Below are 24562 nucleotides of genomic sequence, written 5' to 3'. Positions count from 1 at the left end.
TGCAAATGTGTATCTGAGCAGAAGATAGAGGAGGAGGGGTAACACAGCTGCCCCTGCTGCTGCTGCTGCAATATCTTTAAAGATGTGGAATAAATAATAGCACTGAGACGCAGCTCTCCCATCGTCCTTTTGCCCTCCCCTCACATATAATCCATTTATTCTTTATGTCACCATTAAGCCTGGGATGATATCCTTTACCTTTTGACAGAATCAGATACACGATGCATTTTTCCTATCATCCCTTTGCACACAGCCTCAGATGAAACATAATGTAAAAAATATGTTTTGGTACTAACATATTGTTCCAAAATTCACAACTATTGCAAATGCAAACAACTTTGGATCTAAACATATGACATGCCCACATTTAGCTTTTGTCAAAAAACACTTGTAACTTTTAACACATAAATAAACTGTAGAAAATAATTATTTTATCACTATATATCATATTTATATGAATATTATTTTACAAAGAAAACATAAACCAGAACATCAGTGATGGAGTCGCTCATCTGACTCACAATCCATCATCATTTACTGGTTGCTGCACGAAAAAAAAAAAAAAAGACAACCATGGCCTTAAACTTAAGCTCGCTTTGGCTGAAGACTCATTGAGTGATCACACATTTATCCTTTTTTACAAATCAACACTACAAACCAAATTTTATTATTCAGTTTTAATTAGTTACATTCAAATGTCTCAAAGTCTCGAGATAGTTTTAGCTCACTATGTCCATGGACAGACATAAAATAAAGGTAACAACATATTTTTACCACATATGGATTATTCACACCTTTCGTCAGGCAAACAGCTAAAAGATAAAAACAAAATCATCAGTCTACAAGTATGAATGCAGTACAACTAAACTTTCTATGCATCTGTTCAAAAAACCTCTTATTGAAACAAATGGAAGAAAGTGTGGACAAAATGACCAGCATCTCTTCTGTTTCCTTTTTAAAAATCATAAATCGTGCACACCTTTTCTAACTTGGTGGATGCCCATATGTACCATCTTGTCATATAAACAACTGTTTTGTGAGCATCACATTGTAAGCTAGTCATCCATCCATTAGAGTCAACTGACCAACAGATGACAAGAGTGGAAGCACAAGGATGGAGACCACACTGCAGTTGCACACTCTTGAAGCTAACAGGGCTGCTTTTAAATCTGATTTTCCACTTCCTATAATCAGAAAGGTGTCCAAGTCCAAGAAGACTTGAGCAATTACAATAAGTGGTTGTGTGGAAGTGCCCCCATCTCCTCGACAAAGAGGAATCCCCTTGTGGTCCTAATACTAAAATTAAAGTGAAACAATTCTGTAGACGGATAAAAAATTACTGCGCTGATGTTGACTACAAAAATGCATTTTTCTGCTTTTGTTGTGTGAAAACAAACATCTTGTTTGTCTAGCAGGAAATGTTTATGATGTTTACAATATTTAAACTCCCTAAAACATTCAAACCAATGATTTACATTGTTCTTTCTGGGGAACAGGTAAAAAGCTGGCATAGCCTGAACTTCCTTTTTAGTCAGAAGCTACCATAATCGCCAGTGTCTTTTGGAAGCTAGACACCAGATCCCTGGCTGGGTAACCTAGCCTGGCTGTACTCCCCTGAGGCCTGCCTGAATTAATCATGGCTGAGCAGCCAAGCAGCCACTGGGCTGTAACACAAAGCACAAACAGGCTGCTCTGGTCTCCATGGAGAACAACACCGGAGGAGAGCTGTTCTAAATGTTACACAGAACCAGTGTTCGTACATCAGATCCAAGAGGATTATGAATTTCAATGAAACTGAAGACTGACAGCCAAAAAAAAAAAAAGGATATCAGGATTAGCAGGAATCAGAATTGTAAAAGTCATAGTTTAAAAGTTAATAGTTTTGTAAATGTTTCATTTCATCTGTTTAATATATTTTCAAACTATCAATATTCCTTTCCTATTGTAGAAAAATATTTTTTTAAAATGCAGAATATCACCTTAAACTAATAAAAATCACCAAAATATTGAGATTAAAAAAGGAAGAAGAGGTCATCATATAAAAATCTTCCAAAGGGGAGACCCATCACAACCTCCTACTGACCCTTACTGCAAATAAAGACGATACATATGGGTCAGAAAATGCATTACATTTACTGGTTCTTGATTTCGCAATCTTTTCACAATCCCTTTAAATTCAGTTAGCAAGAAATTGAGAGTGAGACTGAAGGCTGAAGCTTCACTGAGCCTGAGGTCTGAGCTAAACAAAAACGAATTTGTGAATCATTACAGGCAGCCATGTGATGAGAAAAAGCAACAAATGATGACCATTTTGTACCACAGGGGAGGAAATTACCCGGCTAAAAGTAATAGGCACAAACAGTGATGTTGCCAAGTCATAGCTGCAGGGTGACGAGCCCCTCCATTGTGTCTGTGCATGACTATATCCATGCTCATGTTAATCCTTCATTTCTTGTGAAAGTTCAATGAAATTCTATGACTGAAAATGTTGCATGGCTAAGATCAGAGAAAACAGAAAAAAAAAAAAGTCCCAGACATTTATATGCTCATATCTAGCATCTCTGTAGATTGTCAGAGGGCTTGCATCCAGCTTTGAACTGTCAGAACACGCACACCCCGTCTATCACTTGTTATTATCTGCCAATTTTGATGCATAAGCTCTTAAGGACAAGCCTAGAGAGACAGACCTGATCGGTATGACATTTGATTAATTCCACTGTGCAGCTAGCAGTCTAAGTACGTCCCTAAATCTCATGTGTTGCAATACCTCACTACCGGAAAAAAAACATGTAAATGACTCAAGGCCAAGTTCAATTTGTCCTCTACAAGAGCACTAAATGCCAGATTGTTTTCAATCCATTTTAATGTAAATCAAGTCCAAATAAATAAATAAATAAAATACTCAAATGGGCTGTCAAGAGTGACCACACACACACACACACACACACGGCCTACTTTTTCCAACAGCTCTCTTAAGTGGATCTATTTTAACAAGCTATCTTGTCAAACCAAATGTAGTTTAGCTTATTCTTCCATGAGAGCCCCCCACTGCATGACCCAAAACAAAGCATCTATCAAAGTGACCCGAAACATGATTCGTGATATGACAACATCTTATAATCTGGCGCTCTTCACTGCTGATAAACACTCACATTTCAAACATATTGATGTGAGATGTTGAAATAGCTCCAGCAGATAAGGAGGTCAACCAAATAATCTGTCTCACTCAAATCCCCCTAGCGCTAGCAGTGATACGGTGGAATGGGCTTCTGATGGAGGAGATGAGGCGAAATAGTGAGCCGAGGTCTTTGAAGGGGCTTGTGATACAAATTTTGGACACAGCAAATTTTAATTAATGTTATCAAGCCCTGTGACCTATAACTCTCCCAGCTTGCTTAAAAAAAAAAAACAACACACACACACACACACACACACACACACACATTGATGTGTCCCTAAAATAAGACCCATCAAGTGCAAATGTATCAATTATGCAAAGTAATACAGATGCTGGTTAATTTTTTTTTAATGTAATGGCATGCACCATCACTGTAGCAATGAATTAAATCTGTTGAGTGATGATCTCTGCTCTGAACAAAAAGTGAAAGCAGCCGACCATGTGAACATTTGTGTGCAACCAAGTCAAAACCAATTGTTGGTAACCACTTCATCGCGCAAATCTTGGTCATATTAATTCACCAGCTGTTTGTCTGCTAGAAATAGAAAATTAAGGAATACACAACCCAGCCACTTTATTAGGTACACCGCAGAAGTACTGGATCGGACGCACTTTTAGCTTCATGATAGGTTCAACAAGGTGCTTTTGCTCCATAGTGACACGATAGCATCACACAACTGCTGTAGATTTGTGAGTTAGACATCCATAGTGTCACTCTTGTTCCACCAAAGGTGTTCTATTGAATACAGCTCTGCAGACTGGAGTACAGTGAACTTGCTTTCATGTTCAATTAAGCAGTTTAATATGAGCTGAGCTTTGTGACATGGTGTATTATCCTGGCGGAAGCAGCCATCAGAAGATGAGTATCCTGGGGATGAATAGATGAACAGCAACAATACTCAAGTAGGCTGTGGTGTTTAAACAATTGGTAACAGTTGGTAATAAGGGCCTAAAGTTGCCAAGAAAACATCCACCACACCATTATACCACCACCAGCCTGAACCATTGACATAAGGCAGGATGATCCAGTTATTGATGCCATTTATGCAAAACTGTGAGCCTACAATTTGAAATCAAGACTCATCAGAGCAGGCAATGCTTTCCCTCCCAATCTTCTATTGTCCAATTACGGTGAGACCATGCAAACTGTAGCCTCAGTTATCAGCTGACAGAAGTGACACCTGGTTTGACCATTCTCCTCTGACACAACATGCCCAACAATTTTAAATCAAGAGAACTGCTGTCACTGAATATTTTTCTCTAGACAACCTGTTGTCTGACAACTTAAGGTTATCTGAATAAATCCCACCAGTACCACCACCACAAACAACCATCCCCTAATCAAAGTCATTCTGATGCTTGCTTTAAACTTCAGCAGCTCATCTTGACCATGTCTACATGGCTAAATCAAACTAATAAAGTGGCCTTCGAGTGTATCTTCAAAGCAAAACCAGAGTTTGATGACAGCTGACAAAGTCACTGAATGTTTTCATTTGGCATTTCAGATTATTGATAAGACCCAGCAAAAATCAGTTTTCTATACAATCAAACTTTGCTGCTCAACATTCATGATCCAGGTGTCTGACATCAGACCCTCCACCCCCACAATCCTGAATTGGATAAATGGTTAAGAAAATTGATGTATGGATGGATGTTTACATTTATCTCCACTCATAATTATACTACAGCACATCCAAGTAAAAATGCACTGAATTGTACTAGTTTCACCATGCTGTAATAAGGCTTGTTATTACAGCTTCAGTATTGGAAAAACTATTCACATACCACCCAATCAATATTCTGCCTTGTGCATGAGTCTGCCACTTTGCATTTTCTAAAACAGAAGTGGAGAGCAAAGTGGTGAAAATTATGCATGCAATGACCATGAAAACGGCGGTCCAATGATCACAGTGCAACATAACCTTTTAAAGTGGCTCACTCCATTCATCTTGTATGACAATTTGTTTTCCAGAGCCACAATGCTACCTTCAATACCATATGAGATGAACATGATGAGAGGCAGAGTGGAGAGGGAGGAGGGAGATATTTTAATAGCTGGATTTCTAAGAATATCTTCAGAAGTGCAGTCTGCCAAGCTTTTGTTTTTAACAACGGCTGGCATTCATTTTTACACTACAATAGGAGTGATGATGTCTTGGCTGTAGTTTGATTAACACATGATTTCTTTTGTTGCATCATTTATTTATCTAAGAACAGATTTACACAACATGCAGATGGATAACGCACATGAACCTTTTTGGATTATTTCATGCAATCACACATCATTTATTTTTACTAAAACTATGTGGACACTGTGGATGAATAAATGAAGCAGAAACCAAGACAAGAAAAGGGAACCCAAGCCTTAATTAGGACCTATACATCTCATTTAATAGACTGCAGATGAAATGTTGCTTTTACATATTTTACCTGCTGAGATTGTAAGGAAATGTAAGGTGTGTGAAAGGTGGGTCCACAAAAAGCAAATCAACATTCCTGTATGAAACACTTTGTGCCATCGTCCTTTAAAAGATGCACAAAAAGGTCTGATAAACTGCCATCAATTCTCATCAAAATATACTATCTCCCTCAAAATAGCCTACACAGAGGGGCGTGACTATGATCTGTAGTAGCTCTTTTCCACATTTGCACAGAAAGATAAATATAAGCACTTCAGTGATACTGTGAGAAGCTGGATTTTGACCTTTTCTCCTATTAAGCAAATACTCGTACACATCACATGACTTGGTGAGCTATTCAAGTCCCCTGTTTAATGCTTGCACTATCTGGCAATCGAGTTCAAGTTGCAGGGTGGCTGCTATTGTCAACAAAAGGAAAAGGCTTGTCAGGAAATAGTCCTCATTAGTAATCAGACTTCTTGGTTTGGAGCAATCTCTTAGTTTTCATGGACAGCTCTGACCAACTGAACTCCTTTTTCTTCAGGAATAGATGTTCAACATCACAACAATAAAATCCTGCTTTGTACACCACATGACTTTTGGGGGAACGATCCTTACATGGCTTCTGTTTGGAATGGGTTACTGAGCTTCATCAAACTAACTCTGGGGGCTAGGTGTTCTCTGCTACTGTGATGTGACTTCCATAAAAGCAGACATGGAAAGAATGATTCAATCAAACAAAGAAAGTCAAAGTGTAGCAGCTTCGCCTGTGGTTTTAGTTTGAATAGTAGCCGTACAATAAGTTAAAAATAGCAGCTACAGGGGTGAAGAAGGAAAGAGATAAACATTAGTCATTACAGAGGAATTCCAGCCCGTTTTGATACATGGGGTGAAATCAGAATTTAAACACAAAGAAGCCTCCATTAATACATCTCTTTAACGGAAAAGGTGGGCTGTAAAGGTTTCCCTATAAACAAAATACTGATTTTTTTCTCATTCATTGAAGTACCAAAGGGTACCACACTTCATAGTCTGCATTTCTGGTATTGGATTTCCAATTTGTCATTGAAGTTATACATTGATCAGACTAAAAACATAACTGTCATAGAGTGCACTTTATTTAGGTTGTTTTTTTTTTTTTAAAACACCTTCAAATCTGTTTTTTATGAATGTGCCATCAAAATAAAATTAAAATTATATTTTCCAGCACTTTTGTACACAGATTGGGGAGCTTTGGAAACTTTAGATTTTTGAGTACCTTTGTAAGTGGCAAATTGAAGGTTAACATAACATGTCAATTTAAGCCTAAGAGCTCATAGTCATAGTAGTACTGTTACTGTATTGCAGCCACAGGCATTATATTACCACCGAAGCAGCTTTTTTATTTATATTTTATTTATTGCAAGCTCCTGAATGTGACACCAACTAGCTAACCTAAGAAATTTGTACTCTGGTACAAAGTCATAATGACAGCAGCTCTAGTATTGTGCATTTTGGTTTGTTATGTGAAATAATATTAATGCAGCTTGATCCCAAATGCAAAGAATGGGCTATATGATCCATATCATTTCTGTTTGACCTTTTTTTAAAAAACAAAAAACAGATGCAAACAGATCCAGAATTCAAATTCTGTTGAGAAAAGTTACTGGAAGGTTTTATCGCTGTTTGAAATCTGGGAAATCCCACATGGGGAGGCAGGAAACCGTCTGCACCCTCCAGCATATCCCAACAAAGTTGCTCTACTCTAACCGGCTTCCTGTAGTTTCCTCTGCATATCATAAAATTCTAGTCAACAAAGACCCATGCATGAAGGCCACAGAAAATGGCACGATGCACATTTACCTGCAAGTAAATCATTACCCAAGTGTGATTTAGTATTTCCATCCCGATGTAAAAGCACTCTTTTAGTATAGGAAGTCAACAACTGTTTTGAAAGCCGTACTGTTTTCTAAACCTCAGCATGAAAAACAGTACTTTTTTGGAGTACTTTGTATTTGTATATGGTATTATGATTGAGAAGTAGTAAAGTAAACATGAATTGTGGGGATAAACATTCAAAATCCTAAGTGGCAGCGTGGCCTTTAAAAGCAAGAGAGCTACATTTGTGTCAAGTCAACTCAAATTTAGTTATTTTGAAGCACATTTAAAAAACAAAAGCAAAAAAGATTAAAATTACATTAAAAAAGTAGAACAACAGATGAAAAAAAAAAGTCTATCCATGTTTAATGTATAGACATTTGCCTCTGGCCAAAGCTAGCTGCTGAACCTTGATGACTTGAGTGCAGCTCAATAAAACAAAGTGATGTAAGACGTCAAACTGATAACCCCAGTGCGGCACCAGCATGAATACCCTCGACCTTTTAACATTTATTTCAGTGGTTTGAGAGCAGGTGCTGCCTTTCCGATCGCCCTATAGACGTTTGATGGCATCGCTCGACGTCTCAACAGTCATCGTTTATGGGTTACTGCATCATTCTTCTGACATCTCAGAGAAAACTGTTTGATTTGGATTAAAGGCAGGGTGACTAACTTCATATTCATTGCTGCTCTCTTCCTTTTCCAGCAATAAAGTGAGAAAAAAAAAAAAAAGCAAAATTATTTACTCTTTAATTCTGGCAGAACTACTGGGAGAGTCCTCCCTCAGCCTAAATAAGTCGTTCAATAGAAGCTATGTGCACTCCACCTTTTCTAACAGTTTATAATACTACTCCCTGCCTACAGAGCCTAGAACATAAAGAAAACTAATCAATAACCTAGACTTTATTTTCCAACATAGAACATGCAGTGATCATAGCTTCATAAAGGTTTTATATCTATCTAGAAAAAGAGAAACAAAATGCTGCGATGCCCCCAAATCAGATCTCAACCAGCCTGAAATGCTGAACCTTAAAAGAGCTGTGCATCAACAAATGCCAAACCTCAATGAACCGAAGAAACGCTGTAAGGAAGAGTGGGCGAAAGTTCCTCCACACAGAAGGTCACACAGGAAGTTATTAATCAGATGCTGATAAATGTGCTTCTACAAGCTGTTGAATCATGGGGTGTACTTAGTTTTTGCCCCCATACGCTGCATCTGCATTTTGGTTTAGTTTGTTTTAAATCAATTATGACATGGTGTAATATGTCAGGTGTTGTTCTTCTTCACAAGTTGTATTTAGAAAACCTAGAACTGAAAGGGGATATACTTTCCTTTTCACTGTAGAGCTGTGTGAACTTTACCTTTTGCTTTTGGGGTATAATTTAATTCTTTCTTCTGCTTTTGAATGGCCAAAATGTGTTTTGTTAGGTCACAGAGAACGTGATCTTCTCCTCCAAAATCAAATCATTTCATCATGACGGTAAAGTAAACATTTGTGGAACAAAGTTTGAGGAACGTCCTCCAGATCAGACTTATCACCCTGTGAAAATATTTGATGAATTGTGAAATAAAAATTATGACCAAGTTGACCCAGATCTAGCAGGTTGTGATGTGTCGAATAAGAATCCAAAACCTTTTCAAAACTAGAGTGTTACAAAGAGCTGATTGATGTGGTGAATAAGACCCTGTTGAATCTTTCTGAAACATGCTGCTGGCTTCACATTTAAGATGGACATACAAAAAAAATGTATACAATTTTAATATTTTTCTTTTTGAAGTCTAAATCGCAGCAAAAAAAACAAAAAAAAACAACTTCTGGCACAACTTCACCTGCTTCCAAGGTGCATGGAGAGGATAAAATAATTCACAAAGTAGGAACTCCAGCAACACTTGAGTGAAGATGAACAACTTAAATAATTGACCAATGCGTTTCGGCTTGTGGCCTTCATCAGGGTCATAGTAAAACATTGTAAAAAAAAAAAAATTTGCTTAAATACAAGACAGGAAACAGAAAAAGATTCAAATTAACCAGTCAAATCTTCATAGATAGGTCAGCTGACACATAATAGGTAGGTATTGGTTAATTGGCTAAGTCACGCCCAAGTAAATACCAGATTAGATCCTTACTGATGAGGAGGAGGGGGGGGGGGGGGTAGTCTACCTTTATTCACATTTTGCTCATAGTTCAAACCTTTTTGAAAATGGGGTTGTACAATAACCAGATTCATACAAGTTTCAATGTAACGCCTCCAAATTTTCAGTTAGTGCAGCCGCTTTGACTCCAGCAACCTACGCATTGTGGGTTAGCATGTGTGTATGCAATCACAAGGGTGCAATTTTGCTGGTAAAGTGAGCTTTAACTCAACAAAACTCCATTTCAACACTGGGTATTCTACACGTTAATACTTTGATCAGTAAAATAACCGGATAAGTAAAGTCTGAGGGAAAGCAGATGATCCCTTATGAAGGGTAGAATCATTCAATCATGCCCTTTAGAAGAACACGCCTCTAGTTACAGAGCAGCTTCAACTAGAGGAAGTGAATATGTCACCAATGTGTCTGTCTGAAGTGAAGCTGAATATCATTAATTATACTAACACTTTACCCTAAAGCTACAAACACTGTAAAGTGTCAAGAGTGTCAAGAAACCATCTGTTCTGTGCTTCTAAAAACTACTGCACATAACAGACTTCAGGTTTCAATGTAGAAAAACAACCTTTCTGAATCAGAATGACAGCTGACTTGGTCCGAATACAACATTCAAGCAGCTGACACTGGGACACTTCTCCCCCCTTTCTTAGTTTTCAGCCTAGTCTGTTGCATTTACTCATGTAAACTATTAAGACATGCACTTTATCAACTTGATCTCAGATAGCTTCTGATAAATGTCTCTAAATACTTGCATAGAGTGCAGTAAAACTAAATCAATTTGAGCAATTTGCAAAGCAGTTTACAAAAGGTCAGGGAAAAAAGTTTAGTATTAATCTCTTATAACACTTTTACTGAAAAACAGTTATTGCTGTATGATGCAATTTCAATAGAAATAAAAAGTATAACTTCTCATGCAATGCTGTGTCATACAAAACAGTTTGCCACATTTTCCACATTCTTAAGTCTATAACAGATATCCAAGGGCAGTTCATTTTCACATCATCTAAGGTTTACTGAAATTGCTAATCAACCTGCCCAAAAACAAAGAAAAAGGTAGACAGCAATGCTATGAAACACTGGAAAGAGAAAAAGCAAGAAAGAACATTTACACATTAACATTTACATTACTTTCCCTTTAAATCTTGGCTCACACTATGTTATGTTGTATCCAGCACATATTATGTTTTAACATTCACAACCCATCTAAGCATCTAGCACTGAAACTTGGCTATCCGCCAAATAGTACTGCAATATCATCACTGTGAAAAGAAAGGTTAACACTGGTTCGTGCTTGGCCAGAAGCTATAGCGTTCAAACATGTCATTTTAACTGGAACTTCAAGGTGCCAGCATTCAAAAAAGCACATGCTTTTCACATAACAATGCTTAATATAATAGTTAATTATCTCAGGTAGGTGCAACTCCTAGCTGGTCAATGTACACCTTTATTTTAACAACAGCTAACCTGGGCTGGAAAAATTATCTTTATATCTCCTGAAGTCAACTGTTGATAGTCCTGCAGTCTCAATGCATAAAACACTTAATACTGTTACCCCTCTGAAGAAGAAAGCTATGACTCAGGAGGCCAATCCCATGGTTCAATTCACACTTTAAAGCATCAAAGCATTTATAAAGAATTTCAGCCAGTCTGGGAAGATAAGCTAGAAGTGCACATTACTCACTGTTATTGGAAGGAAACAAAAAAAACAACAACATTTTTTAACAGGCTGAGACAGTCATAGTAACTCAGTTCAGCCTTTCATTGATTTAGCTGTCAGGACTGAGTCTTTCCAAACTGTCACAGATGTATCATCAAATGGAGCTGCTTTAGATTAAGACCAGATTTAGACTGTTTCACTGTGAGTTAGCATTAACAATAAGTTGATTTAGACCATAAACGGGCCCCAAATGGATTTGACAAATCTTGAAGAAGTCCATCTCTCCATTTTTCTAAAGCTATGACATACCTTGCAGACAATACCTGATTGGAACTGAGATTACTCCAGCAATGACCCAAGGCATGGCTTCAAACTATGCAAGAACTATTCAGAGAAATGCAATAAAATGCTACTCTGTCTGTCCATGTATCATAATGTATCATACCTCACAGCTACTGAGATGTTTGTTACATAAGGAGTACCTGTCAAACTGAGTGAAAGGCCTCATGAAGCATGTAGGGTAAAGTCTCCAAATAACCTCTGCAAGTTACCAGCTAGAATGTCAAAAGAATCTGGGTGTACTCTGCATCTCTGATCACCAGCGTTTCTTCACTGGCTCTCAGTTTAAAAAAATAAATAAATTAAAAAAATAAAAAAAAAATCACAAATAGCATTTAAAATCCTTTTCCTCATGTACATAGACTTTAATGAACAAGCTTGATAATATCTTAAGCTGATTCCACACATGAACTGAGAAAACTGTCAGAGGAATTGTCCAAAGCTCTCTCAGATGTAGGACACAGCAGGAGATAGTTCACATCAGCCATGCCCTCACTACTGGAAATACTCTGTTTGGTTCAAGCGAGGGAGCTGCTGGGTAGCGTGATCATGAGAAAGGACACAAGACAAGAGACGAACTAGAAAGTTTGTCGGTCAGAGACTGTTGAACATCCAATCAAACCATGTCAGATGTTTTACATCCTGACATGTTTTTCCACTGGGTAATCTCTATAATACTATAATGCATGAAAACAGCTTTAAAGACTTATCATAATATCATCCTAGTAGAGCTCTTTGTAGTAGAGTGCAGACTTCAAGAGTATCCAAATTAGGACGGCAGGCAAAGCTAGCAGGATCCTGTGTTGTGGAACCAGCTCCCAGTTTGGGTTCAAGAGGCAGACACCCTGCTCTACTTTAAACAACCGGCCCAAAACTTCTCTTCGGGGCAAAAATTGCACAACGATTAAATGAAACTTAAATGAACTGACCCTAGCCATTTACTTAACGGTACAGTATTAGTCTGTGCAAGAAAATACAAATGATAGCGGGCATAATTACCCCTGTGGCTCTTGGGCACAGTTTTATTATCAGCTTGTTGGTGTTTGAGAGCCTTCAACAGCTCCTGTTCCCAGTTTCCGCCATCATAACCATTAGCATCTTGACAAAATGCCTTTGTGAGCTGGCACAGTTACAGACGAAACAATAAGTAGAGATGTAGGCCAAGCAGTAGGCTACACTACCCTGACCCTGTTTCTTAAAAGCAGGCAGTCACTGCAACGACCGCAAATGACGAGAAATCTATAAGCAGTTAATCTTTTACTATATGTTCAACATTGTACATTTAAAAGCAAACCTAAACCTGAACAGTTTGCAGAATGGTACAAGTAACTCAGGTTTGAGTGAAAGAACAACACTCAAAGAATATTAATTTAACAGAAGTTGTAGGAAGACAAAAACCATTAATCAAAAATAATCAAATTAATAACGCAAGTTTTTCTTTTGGTTTCCTGGAATGTTTGTTCTCTGACAATAATTGGAAGCTTTAAAACTAACTTTCAATTAAAAAAAAAAACATGCGATTACATCAAGACTACTGTGTGTGCAACAAGACTTTAAGTTGGATGTGTTGCCTGCTTGATAAATGTATTCTAGCCACACTTTGCCAATTGTGCATACAAGCTGATTAGTTTACAAATAAACTTGCAGAATGTAGTAATTCTAATAATTGGAATTGTGCTCACTGAAGTAAAACTTGTAAAAACAATAAAGCTAATTGGTTATTCACTGCTGTGTGTTACAAGTCTATATATGGTGATCGCCTGAAATCTAAGCTGGTTCACTTACAAAGAAATGAACAGTCTCTAATTTTTTTGGTAGTTTCATTTTAATACAGAGACAGAATATCAACCAAAAATCCAGAAAAAAAAAAAAAAAAACACACACATTTCATTGAAATTAAATATTGCTTTTAGTGTCATTGAGTAAAATAGGTATTTGATACCCTACCAACCAGAATTTTGGCTTCCACAGATTGTTTGTGGGCACACAAATTACAATGAATCAATTACAGATACTCCCGACTTCAACTAGTTGTGTGTATATAACACACGCGTCCACAGAATCAATTTCTTCCATTACAACTTCTCCACCACCATAGGTGAGACCAAAGAGCTGTCAAAGGATGTCAGGAACAAGATTGCAGACCTGCACAAGGCTACATGTGCTAAAAGACCATCTGCAAGAAGCTTGGTGAGAAAGTGACAATGCTGGTGTGAATATTTGGAAAGGGAAGAAATAGAACGCACTTAGAAACGCAGTCTCCAACAACACCATTAGCAACACACTATACAATAAGGTCCAACCGTTCAAGAAAGAACTTGTACAGGTCCAACTTAAGTTTCCCAGTGAACATCTAAATGATTCAGAGAAAGCTTGGGAGAAAGTGCTGTGTCCAGATAAAAATCAAGCTATTTGGCATCAACTCAACCTGTCGTGTTTGACGGGAGAGAAATGCTGAGTATGACCCAAAGAACACCATCCCTACAGTCAAGCATAGAGGTGGAAGCATTATGCTTTGGGGCTGTTTTTCTTCTAACGATACATGAAGACTTGAAGGTACATAAAGGGCAGGGCCATGTACTGTAAAACCGTAGACTTCCTGTCCTCAGCCAGAACACTGAAAATGACTCATGGATTGGTCATCCAACATGGCAGTAACCTGAAACAAGGCAACAAAGGAGTGGCTAAAGAAGAAGGACATTAAGGTCATGGACTGGGTCACTCAGGTACATGTATTGCTTGAGGATCAAATACTTTTTGCACTCAATGACATTTAAATGAATTTATAACTTTTCTGTAATATGTTTTCTTTTTTTCCTGGACTTTTGTTTGATATTTTCTCTCTCTGCATTAAAATGAAACTATCAGAAAAAATAGAGACTGGCTTTTCTTTGTAAGTGAGCAAGCATACAAATTCAGCAGGGAACAAAGTAATTATTTTCCCCACTGTACTCCAGAGGTAGTTACCACTAAACTGTCATGTGGAACAAGTTTCCCTAACCACACTCCTGAAGTAGGATGTGACACCAGGCAACTGTTCCCACCCAGTGCTTATCAACACTCCCATTAAATCTTTTTAAAGCAAAAACAGGAAAAACAAAGCACACTTCTCAGAGATATTTCATGTAACTACAGTGTCCCAAAATACTTTATCTCAAGCTTTTAACTGTCTCTAAATTCTTGTTATGCAAGACATTATATCTCTCCGATGACAAGCATCTCTTTCAAACCCTGTTAAATCCTGAGGCCATCTGCCTGTTTGTCAACAAACAGCAGACAATGAGGCATGATGGGTGCATTAGCTGACCTGCTCCAGGGCTAAATAAAGACACTGCATAAAGAAGGAGAAAACAGGCATTCTAGTTGTGGCTTTTTAAACCCACTTACACCTATAGCTCATCCAGACTAGCTAATCCTGTTTACCCTCAAGAAAACTCACTGTGGTGATTTCACTGTTATTTCTATGAAAAAGACATGACTGCCAAAATGGTGCAATGAACACAAATGCCCTCTTTTGTTTAGGGAAACAAAAAGACCATTTACGGAAACAATGAGCACTGAATATTATTCTGAAAATAAAATAAACAGACAGTCATGCTGACAGTCAACAGTCCTATACCACTTCAGACTACCTTCAGATACAGTGATGCAAGAAGAAAGAGGCGTGACCCTGAAATTGGGCTGATGCGACAGATAATGGAGAGAAGCAGATAGCATTTCATTCATGTGTCAGATTAGAGGGCTCTTTGTTACTGCCAGAGAGGGCAAAGCATGCCTGGAGAGAGCACAAGCATCGCCCTCACTCTTACAGCTTTTGTGCCAGACTGCGTGCAAATGAAGGGAGAATGTGTGTGTGCTTGTGGGCAACATATGCACACAAGCAGTGAATTATGAAAAAGAACGAAAAAAAAGACTCAAGTGTTCATATTAACACTTGTCTACCATCTTGGGGATTATCTTATTGCAACCATCGCTAGTTCCTAGTCAGGGCAAAAATAGCCTGTATCTGCTGATAAGAATAAAGCTACTAAACTCAATTTCACAGTTTTACAGCGTGACGCATAATAATTCCACAGAACAACTACTTTTCGGGATTTATTCCTGCACTGGTAAGTAATAAGGGTCCCAGGCAGCCTATTTAAAGAAGTAAAAAGGGAAGATGCAAGTTTAGAACAATTAATTTCACTTGTGACAGCCCATCTCAAAGGAGGATCCTCTGTGTCAACATCAGTCCCACAGATGATAAAGTGGGCAACGAGGCACTATCAAACAGAAACTGCACATGCTCAGAAGCACAAAGACAAAGAAAGAGACCTTAAAATATCACTGAAGAAACAGAATAAAACTGATTTGCCTCGTTGACACAACTAGAAATACAGGATGCCTGGAAAACAGTAGCCTCGTAGAAGGGAAATTAAATGCAAGTAGATATCATAAAAAAGGATAAAGACATGCCCAAAAAGAGGCCATCTAAGCTATAGCTACAGCTAAATACAGATTTAATACATAGTGTTGCAGCAGGTAGTTCAAATACAGTGGCTCAAGACAAACTGAAGCACATGGACAGACAAATACCAACACTCCACATTTTAACATTTGAAAAAATGAAATGAGAAACTTCAACTTTATGAATGAAATTATGATTTTACTATACGCCATCTTCCAGAAAGCCCTGTAGCATAACAAGATCACTTTAGTTAATGAAGCCCTGTGGCACAGACTGCATTTTCAGATACATGAATAAACCTATCCCATGTTTAATAAATCCTAACTAAATAGAAACATCACAGAGATTTATTTGTGGCTTCTTCTGCTACGAGCCTTCAGGCTGTAGTTCTTTGTGATAAACACAAATACTTTGATGTGCATCATTTTCATAAAGGAAATCAAAACTAACACTTAAAGGATCATAGCCAGTGTATTCATATAGTTCTGGGTTGCATAGCTGTCTGCCATCGGCTCTATGACCTTGTATTCAGGTAAAGCCACCGTTACATTCCACACCACCAACTCGCCCATCTCCTGTGTCACCTAACAGAGGAGCCATGATTCCAGCTCAGCCTGGCTCCTCTTCACAGAGCGTCACATTAGTCAGTGCTTTATTGGGCCTAGGAGATTACCTACCCTATGTAAGGCAGCGGTATACCTCTTTCATTCTCTTATATTGGGATAACCGCAAGAGCCCCGACGCCTCACTGCTTCATTTTAAAGTGCCCATGTATTAACAGTATTTGCACCCTCTGAGATGTCCATTAAACACAATAAACCCTAATAAAGGAATACTGATATTGCCTAATTGCAGCCTTTTATTTCCTCATTTATTTCTATCCTATGTGCCTATGTAACAACATGTAATTATGTGTGATTATGCATTACAAGGCTGTCTTTGCAAATCTACAATAATGTCTGCTAACTAAAAGAGAATTACATCAGCAGACAGATACAGACAGTAACGTTTATTACTGGCTCAACTGAGAATTAACACCCCAGTCTGCAGCTCTTTCCAGCTTTCAGCACACTGTTTCAGTTAGCCAGAACAAAAACAAAACAGTGGCACTTCCTGTAAAGCTGTGGGCAGCCACTTAAAGCACAAGGGCGCAAACAAACCGATTCTACACTACCTGCCTTAAAAAGGGGGGAAACAAGTGTAAGCAAGTGACTACTAGACAAAGTCAAACATTTACTCAAGCCCAAGAGACCCACACATTTTCCCCCTCAAAAGTTGGCATGGGGTTAAAACACCACTGACCATTGGACTTAACATTTTGACAGGAAGCCAGATATCAATATCTCAGACTTGCTAAATGTTAAACTTTGTTCACCAATTCCTCTGTGTTTCAAGAAGTGTCATGTATAATCTGTAATCTAGCGGGCTGAAAGCTGTAACTCAGCTTCCCTTTGTCCTAACCAGTGTGGTTTGGGTTTTGTTTTGTTTTTTTAAGCCCACTGATTGGCCAATAGAGCAGGCTGTAACACTTTGGCAATAATTAGTTTCATTTCGTTTTAAAGAAATATTAATTACTCTTGTTTTAATTAGAGATGGACCGATCCGATATTACGTATCGGTATCAGTCCGATGCTGACCCAAATTACTGGATCGGATATCGGTGAGAAATAAAAAATGTAATCCGATCCATTAAATATCAAAAAAGCACCTCACAAAACTTGCTACACGGCGTAACTCGGCTCATAACCGTAGCACGTTGCAGCAGTATGCATCCTACCAAACCAGCATTTCATCTCCGAGGAAGTTTTTCCAGAGAGAAGTAAAGCAAGTGTGTAAGTTCATCTCTGAATGTTTGTAAAGCATTCCAGCGTTAAGCTTAACAACCGATATAAGGAGCGACTGCCTCTCTCTCTCTCTCCTGCTGCTACTTCAATCGTGAAACTGCTTAATGATCAGCTGATCGGCTTTTCTGTCGCGAGTCTGGCTCTCTTCTTTGTTTTTGGCCCACTTCTCACCAGAAAGAAGAAACCAGCGGCTGAACAACAGCAGCACGTTTAAGCTTGATAAGCTGTTGTTAGAATTTATTTAATATTACTTTCTACAGCAGGATCCTTTTCTACGTAGCTGACGGCTGGTAACTGTGCAGGGGCGGATCTAGCAAAGTTTAGCCAGGGGGGCCGATAGGGCATGAACAGGGAAAAGGAGACACAAAGACATACTTTTCTTTCTTATTCTCATTTAAAATGTCTAGCTTTTAATAAATAATTATCTGAATCGTACACCCAAAGTTTTAATCTGATGTAAAATATATAGAAGTCCATTACTGTATATAGTAACTATTAAGTCTAATATACCGTAGTAAGCTATAGTACTTTTTCCTTTGGGAAAGTACCATCTGTGAATTCTGCAATTCTGTTGAAGAAAGATGTTGAATCTATTTAATTATTCTTGAAAAATAATTTATTTCTGTGCATTTTTCCCCCTGCATCAAATTAAATTTGATTACATCAATTAAGCATCATGAGGTGGAGGGTGTGGGGTGGTTCCCTATTTTTTTTTTTGCAGGGAGTTTGCAACCCTATTAGTTAGGTTGCTTAATATTTCTGCTAAGTACTCTTTAAAATACCAGAATAGGGAGGATGGAGTAGGTTTAAGTTTTTTAGATTGATCAGTATTGCTGAACTATGAAATATTTTGGGTGCAGTGTATTTTTTTTTTTCATACAGGTATAACAGAATACCTTTAGTGTTGTTATTTATTTAAACTTGAGTATAAACTTATACAAAATGCAGCAAGATATTAAAAAAACGTTTTATTGATTAAAAAACACACTATATCGGATTCATATCGGTATCGGCAGATATCCAAATTTATAATATCGGTATCGGTATCGGACATAAAAAAGTGGTATCGAGCCATCTCTAGTTTTAATAGTTAAAAGGTTAGAAAACATGATTTAAAAAAATGCTCAACTAGCAATTTGTGTGGCCTGTTGTCATAATGTGCACAAATCATCATGTTGTGCACCCAATAACATCTTGACACAAGTGCTTTCAGTTTCTCTGGCCCCATTCAGGGTGGGTGCTGCTATGCTTTAGACAGGCAAAAAAAACAACAACAACAACAACAACAACAACAAAAAACGTGGACACCTGTTGAACTATTATGAACATGTACGATCAAGAGTAATAAGCACATAAAGACATTGTAAAAAGAAAGTATACCATCTTTCAGGTCTGTGTCTTTATATATCAGGATATAACAAGAAAATCTGTTGCTTAGTGGGTCTGCTAAAGAACAGAGCTACTATTTAATTCCTGCTAATCAAATTAACTGATAACCTCTATAAAAGCAGAAGTTTTGGTAGTTTGTTGGTCTGGAGCATTCAGCTGTGTGTTATCACAATGCCAAGGAGCAAAGACATCCGCAGTGATCTCAGAGAAGAAGAATTGTTGCTGCCCATCAACCTGCAAAGTCTAATAAGGCCATTTCCAAATGATATGAAGTAATTCTGCAATGGGAAATATTATTGACAAGTACAAAACATTCAAGACTGTTTCCAGTGTTCCCGGGAATAGAAATCCCAGTAAATTGACCCCAATGTCAAACGTTATGCTGCTTTTGGTTTCTACCTTATTCTGATGTGGTAGTAACAGCAGGTAGCGCTGCATATTTAAGTTAACAGTTTAAATCCCAGAAAGTTGATTCTGTTTTAGTGGGAGGGAAGTCTCATCAATCAAGTTTCCTGACATCTTCACTCCCAGCTGAACATTAAGTCCAAGTGTGACTGGGAATATGATCCCAAACACAGCCTCAGATCTACAAGCAGAATGGCTGAAAAAGAAAAGAATCAAGGTGCTACAATGTCCCAGTCAAAGTCCAGACCTCAACGCAATGGAAATGCTGCAGCAGGACTTTTAAAAGAGCTGTGTATAAACAAATGCCTGCAAAACTCAATGAACTGAAGCAACGCTGTAAAGAATAGAGGGACAAAATTCCTCCACAGTGATGTGAGAGACTGAAAGTCATACAGAGAATTATTACTTCAAGATATTGCTGCTAAATATGGTTGTACAAGCTACTCAGCTCTTCATTCACCGCTTTGCATTTTGGCTTAGCTTTTGTTAAATAAATAATGACGTGGTGAAATGTGTCGAGTGTTGTTGTTCATCAGACGTTGTATTTAAATTATTTTAAAACCTGGTAAGAACCAGATGATTTTTTAATTACGTCTCAATACATAAAAACTCAGAATTCCCATATTTTTTCTTTACCATAAGTGTAAAAGCCACTGCAGAGGTAATCCGTTTAAAGCAAAAATATGCCCTTTTTTGCACGTTGTTCTTCTGGCTGTGTGCAAACTTGTGTATTTGATGCAGACTCTGGAAAAATAAAAACTTGCCATAATCAGATGCAAGAAAATAAAGAAACAAAACATGTTTATGCTGTGAAATTCATCCCTTGTATTAATTACACCAGTGCTGCTTTAAACAGATTGAATTTGTTAGCCAAGACAGGTCCAATGAGCCATGACAGGGCAAGACTTCACAGGACCCAAAATATAAAAAACTGTCTCTGAATACAGATATTGTACTCTGCCACACAGATTACGTTTTTTTTTTCTTTCCTCTATTTAAAAGTAAACTTGAATACCGGATTATGTATCAACAGTTCAGCTGTTGCACTGAAAAAAGTTCAGCTCTCTATTCTCTGGCCTGCTCATCTTTACTTTCACTTTTAACTGACAGCTATATACCCCTTGAACCTTGTATCGAGATAGCGTGAAGCAGATCGACCAACTGGGGGGGGGGGACACACAAAACAGTGTAACACTCAGACTGTGACTGTGTGAAGCAAACTCTTCTTTGCCCCCTCTATAGCAAATTCCTGACTCCAGGCACAAACAGGGCCAGCACATGAGCCCATTTTTCTAAAAACAACTGAATAGTGGTGTTTATAACCCAAGCCCACGTGCTGTGAGTCATCACAACCACTGCTGATGAGTTGTGACACAGAGAGACAATACTCTTGGGGAAACCATGTAGTATTTAATCACAATGTAGGGCTCTGGCAGATACTACCAAAGAGAAAACTATGACCACTGTGATAAATCAGATTATCATGTGGAAAGCTGTAGAATGTTGTAAGCATAATGAAATGCACAGCACCTCCTGAAAAATGACACTGTCCATGATAAAAATGCAGTCCAGAAGAGCTGCAGTGAGACAGAGGAGCCTGTACAGATCATATTTGTGCAATGATAGCTTTCTCAGCTTAAAGGGGGGAAAAAACACACAGACACAAAAAACAATTGTACATATAGTCACTGGAAGCTGCTCCTAAAAACAATACTTCCCCGTGATAGTGAGTTTACATTGTCTGCTTTTCTAGTCAGAAGTCCTCGCTTGCAATCACGTCTGTCTAAAATTAATAATAGCAACAGACAGACAAGACTGGACACAAAATATAAAGAAATAAATGAGGAAAAAGCAAAAAAAAAAAAAAAAGCTTTGCTTTTGCAGCATCCTGGTGATAAGCTGGCAATACACTACAAACGTGTCCAATCAAAGTAGGTCAGTGTAACATGGATCAGTATAAGAGTGGAAAGATAAGTTAACTGATTGCTTTTTGTCTGAAAGGCATTTAATCATCATCTGCTTTGTTAATCAATTCACTGTTTAGTTTTTTTTCTTGGTTAAATTAAGTTTTCAGGCTCTCAGCTGTGCTGATATTTAGCTGATGGAATAGTTTGTGTTTAGTAGTGCTTACAAATATCCCGCCATGAGTCAGACATCTACTTGCAGTTCATTAGCCTCCTCTGAGGGGGTTGGCGTTGGGAGTAAACTATATGACTATAGGCGAGCCTCCCCTATCTAAAGGATTCCATTGTTGTACCACTGTGACAAAGCAGTTTTGCAGGTTCTACCTTCACGTCTCCTCCCTCTCCCTTCCTCCCACACCTCACCAGTGAAAGCTGCAGTTGAGCATGCTCCCATTCATCACGGTAAGTTTCCTTGTTACTGGTAGTTTCATTCATTCTCATGCAGACACCACAAAGTCACTTTGTTAAAAGCTTTGTGGCAGGCGAGGGCTATCAGTACTGCAGACAGGCCAAGCTGGGGTACGTGCTTTAAGGTGGCCAACAGGTAACAGGCAGATAAGGCACCCAGTATGACTGACCTGGATATGTCACACACTCTCACACACACATACACAAAAAAGCAGTGACTGATTTGCTGCTGCCGCAGTATTTTCTCTGCCACAATTATTCTCACATTGGTCATCATGTCATGTTCAATAACAACCTTAGTAACAGGGTTTTAACACTGATAATTACATGTGTACATGCAAGGGCCCACTAACACAACAGAACAATGCAGCATAAGAAACTGTATGACATGCATGTCTAAATAATGAGAACTTGCTCTGATGAGCCCAATCACTCCAGCTATCTGTAAACAACAAACCAACAATATACCATTTAATTTACAGGGCAACATGGATAATAAGGGTTCATTAGAGAGAGAGAGGTCCTATAGCTGTGACTCACTGCAGTTTCCAGTGTAGGCTGCTTGCCTTTAAGTCAATATGGCCGCACTTAGTAGTAAAGTATCGATTTTGTCAGTGCTGACAGACGATCAACGCCTTTCTTTTATGCAAATATGGGTGTAAGCCAGACTTTCCCAAAGATTCACAGCCAGTACCACAGCGTGACAGTGCTATCTATGGCCTATTCTGAGCCCCATAATCAGCTTACCAGGTTGAACACCGTCTCCACAATGTCTCGGTTGGAAACTTCCCCAACTTCCACCAGGCCGGTGAGCACGGCGAATTTCATTCTTATCCCCCTGATAGGCACTCCGGGGTTGAGCCCCACGGCGCCAGGTCGCCCGTCCTTCCCTTCACCTGGCGGTGCAGCGCCCGCTGTCTCCTCGCTAGCCATTGCTAAGGAAGCGGACGGGACAGGTGGCGTTCACAGGTAAGGCACCTGTTCACCTCCAATGGTGACAGTGGAGCCGATGTCAGAAGAGGGAAATAAGGGGGAGGGGGGTTTATCTCCCCTTCAGCTGAGTTGTTGACAGTCTATAGGCACATAAGCAAGACGTTTCCCTCCCATCCAAAAACAGAGCCTCGAAAGTGGGTAAAAAACGAGAGAATTTGATGACCGCTGACACCGCGAGGCTGGAAATGTCAGTGCTCCTCTCCACGGTGAACTACTCCTCTGCCCTGCTCTGTAACTTGATGCCACACGGAGGGTTTTACACTGTTAAAAGCCGTGGAAAGTGTGGTGCAGGTAACAAGGGGAGAAGCAGGTGAAGAAGAGTTCGCCCTTTTACCTGTGTCCTCCCGTGCTCCTGTGCACAAACGGCAAGCGAGGATACTTTAATATCTCCGCACAGCAGTGGAAGTTGCTATTGTCACTGAGTCCACTCACTTGACAGGTAGCGCTTGGCATAATAATAAAAAAACTCATAAACTGAATGGAAGCAAGTCCGCCAGCAGCTCCAGAGAAAGCCGACAAAGAGCTGAGGTCCGCTCGGTGACCCCCTCCTCCTCCTCGGGAAACTCCGCACACTTGGCTAAATGGCAACGTTGACCCAGCTGCGCTGCATTTGCTTCCTGATCTACCCCGGTAGCTTCAGCTCGTCACCGCCATGACAGTATAGCCCTTGAGTGAGTGGCGCATGCGCAGTACACAACTGGGGACTGTTAAGCTCAGTGGCAGGTGTGCAGCTCAGGTGGTTTTCTAGCTCCGTGCACGGGGACTGCGTTCAAATCAACAGCGTGTGAACTGAGTTACTGCGAAACGTTAACGGTTTGAGCGCTGTCGCTTAGAAGTCCTCTTTAAACAGGCTCCACACAACAAAACTCGCAATTTCACAGTCTCTCTACACGCACACCACATCATTAACATCAATAACACAAGGAGGCAAAATATAATGCACAACAGTAGTCCGCTAACCTCAGCGAGAGAGATACATTATCACCGTTCAAGCAATGCCAGCTAAAATTAATGTGGGACTATGAGCTTGGAAATTTTGCGTCTGAGCTGTGTCTGTCGCACAGTATGCATATTTGCACATTGCAGGTTATTGAAAGTGTCTTTGTTCCGTTTTCGGGAAAAGCAGCTTGCTACCCTACCCTCAGGACAATGCACATGTCACGTGAACCCAATGTAAACTACAATGCTGAAGGGAGGAAGGGAAGACGTATAATAGTAAGCAGATAATACTGCACTTTAATATTTCAAAAAAGTTACACAGACCATGGGGCTGTTTATGATAATCCAGGTTTGACTGTATGCTGTGTATCAGCATGCATATAAACCTCAGGGGGATATATTTCAAATACTGCACTTGAAATGTGGCTTTATTTTGAACATGTTAAAAACATAAGGAAAAGAATAATCACAATGTATAACTTTACATGTTAAAAAGGGAGCAGAAATAAGTCTAATTCTATTAAATCCCACCCCCTTTCCACAAATAGTAACAACAATCTTTTTTTTTTTCTTCCTGTTTATGCCCTCTCC

At 38.9% G+C, this 24562-nt stretch overlaps 1 protein-coding gene across 8 annotated transcripts in view; it reads right to left on the bottom strand.

Moving 5' to 3' along the window:
* The window catches only part of lrba (LPS-responsive vesicle trafficking, beach and anchor containing), a 176075-nt gene extending 152384 nt beyond the window's left edge, over positions 1 to 23691 (bottom strand). For all 8 annotated transcript variants that reach the window (XM_087841692.1, XM_087841691.1, XM_087841693.1 and 5 more), the window contains exon 1: positions 22787 to 23691. In XM_087841692.1, coding sequence (XP_087697818.1) covers positions 22787 to 22972 — 186 coding nt within the window. In that variant the 5' untranslated portion in view covers positions 22973 to 23691. The remainder of the gene's footprint in view (positions 1 to 22786) is intronic.
* Between the last annotated feature and the right edge of the window lie 871 nt (positions 23692 to 24562).

This window comes from Neolamprologus brichardi, chromosome 6 (assembly GCF_056152115.1).
Source record: "Neolamprologus brichardi isolate AB-2024 chromosome 6, ASM5615211v1, whole genome shotgun sequence".
Classification (NCBI taxonomy): domain Eukaryota; kingdom Metazoa; phylum Chordata; class Actinopteri; order Cichliformes; family Cichlidae; genus Neolamprologus; species Neolamprologus brichardi.
Note: the sequence above shows the minus strand (reverse complement) of the source record. Positions and strands in the feature narration are given on the sequence as shown.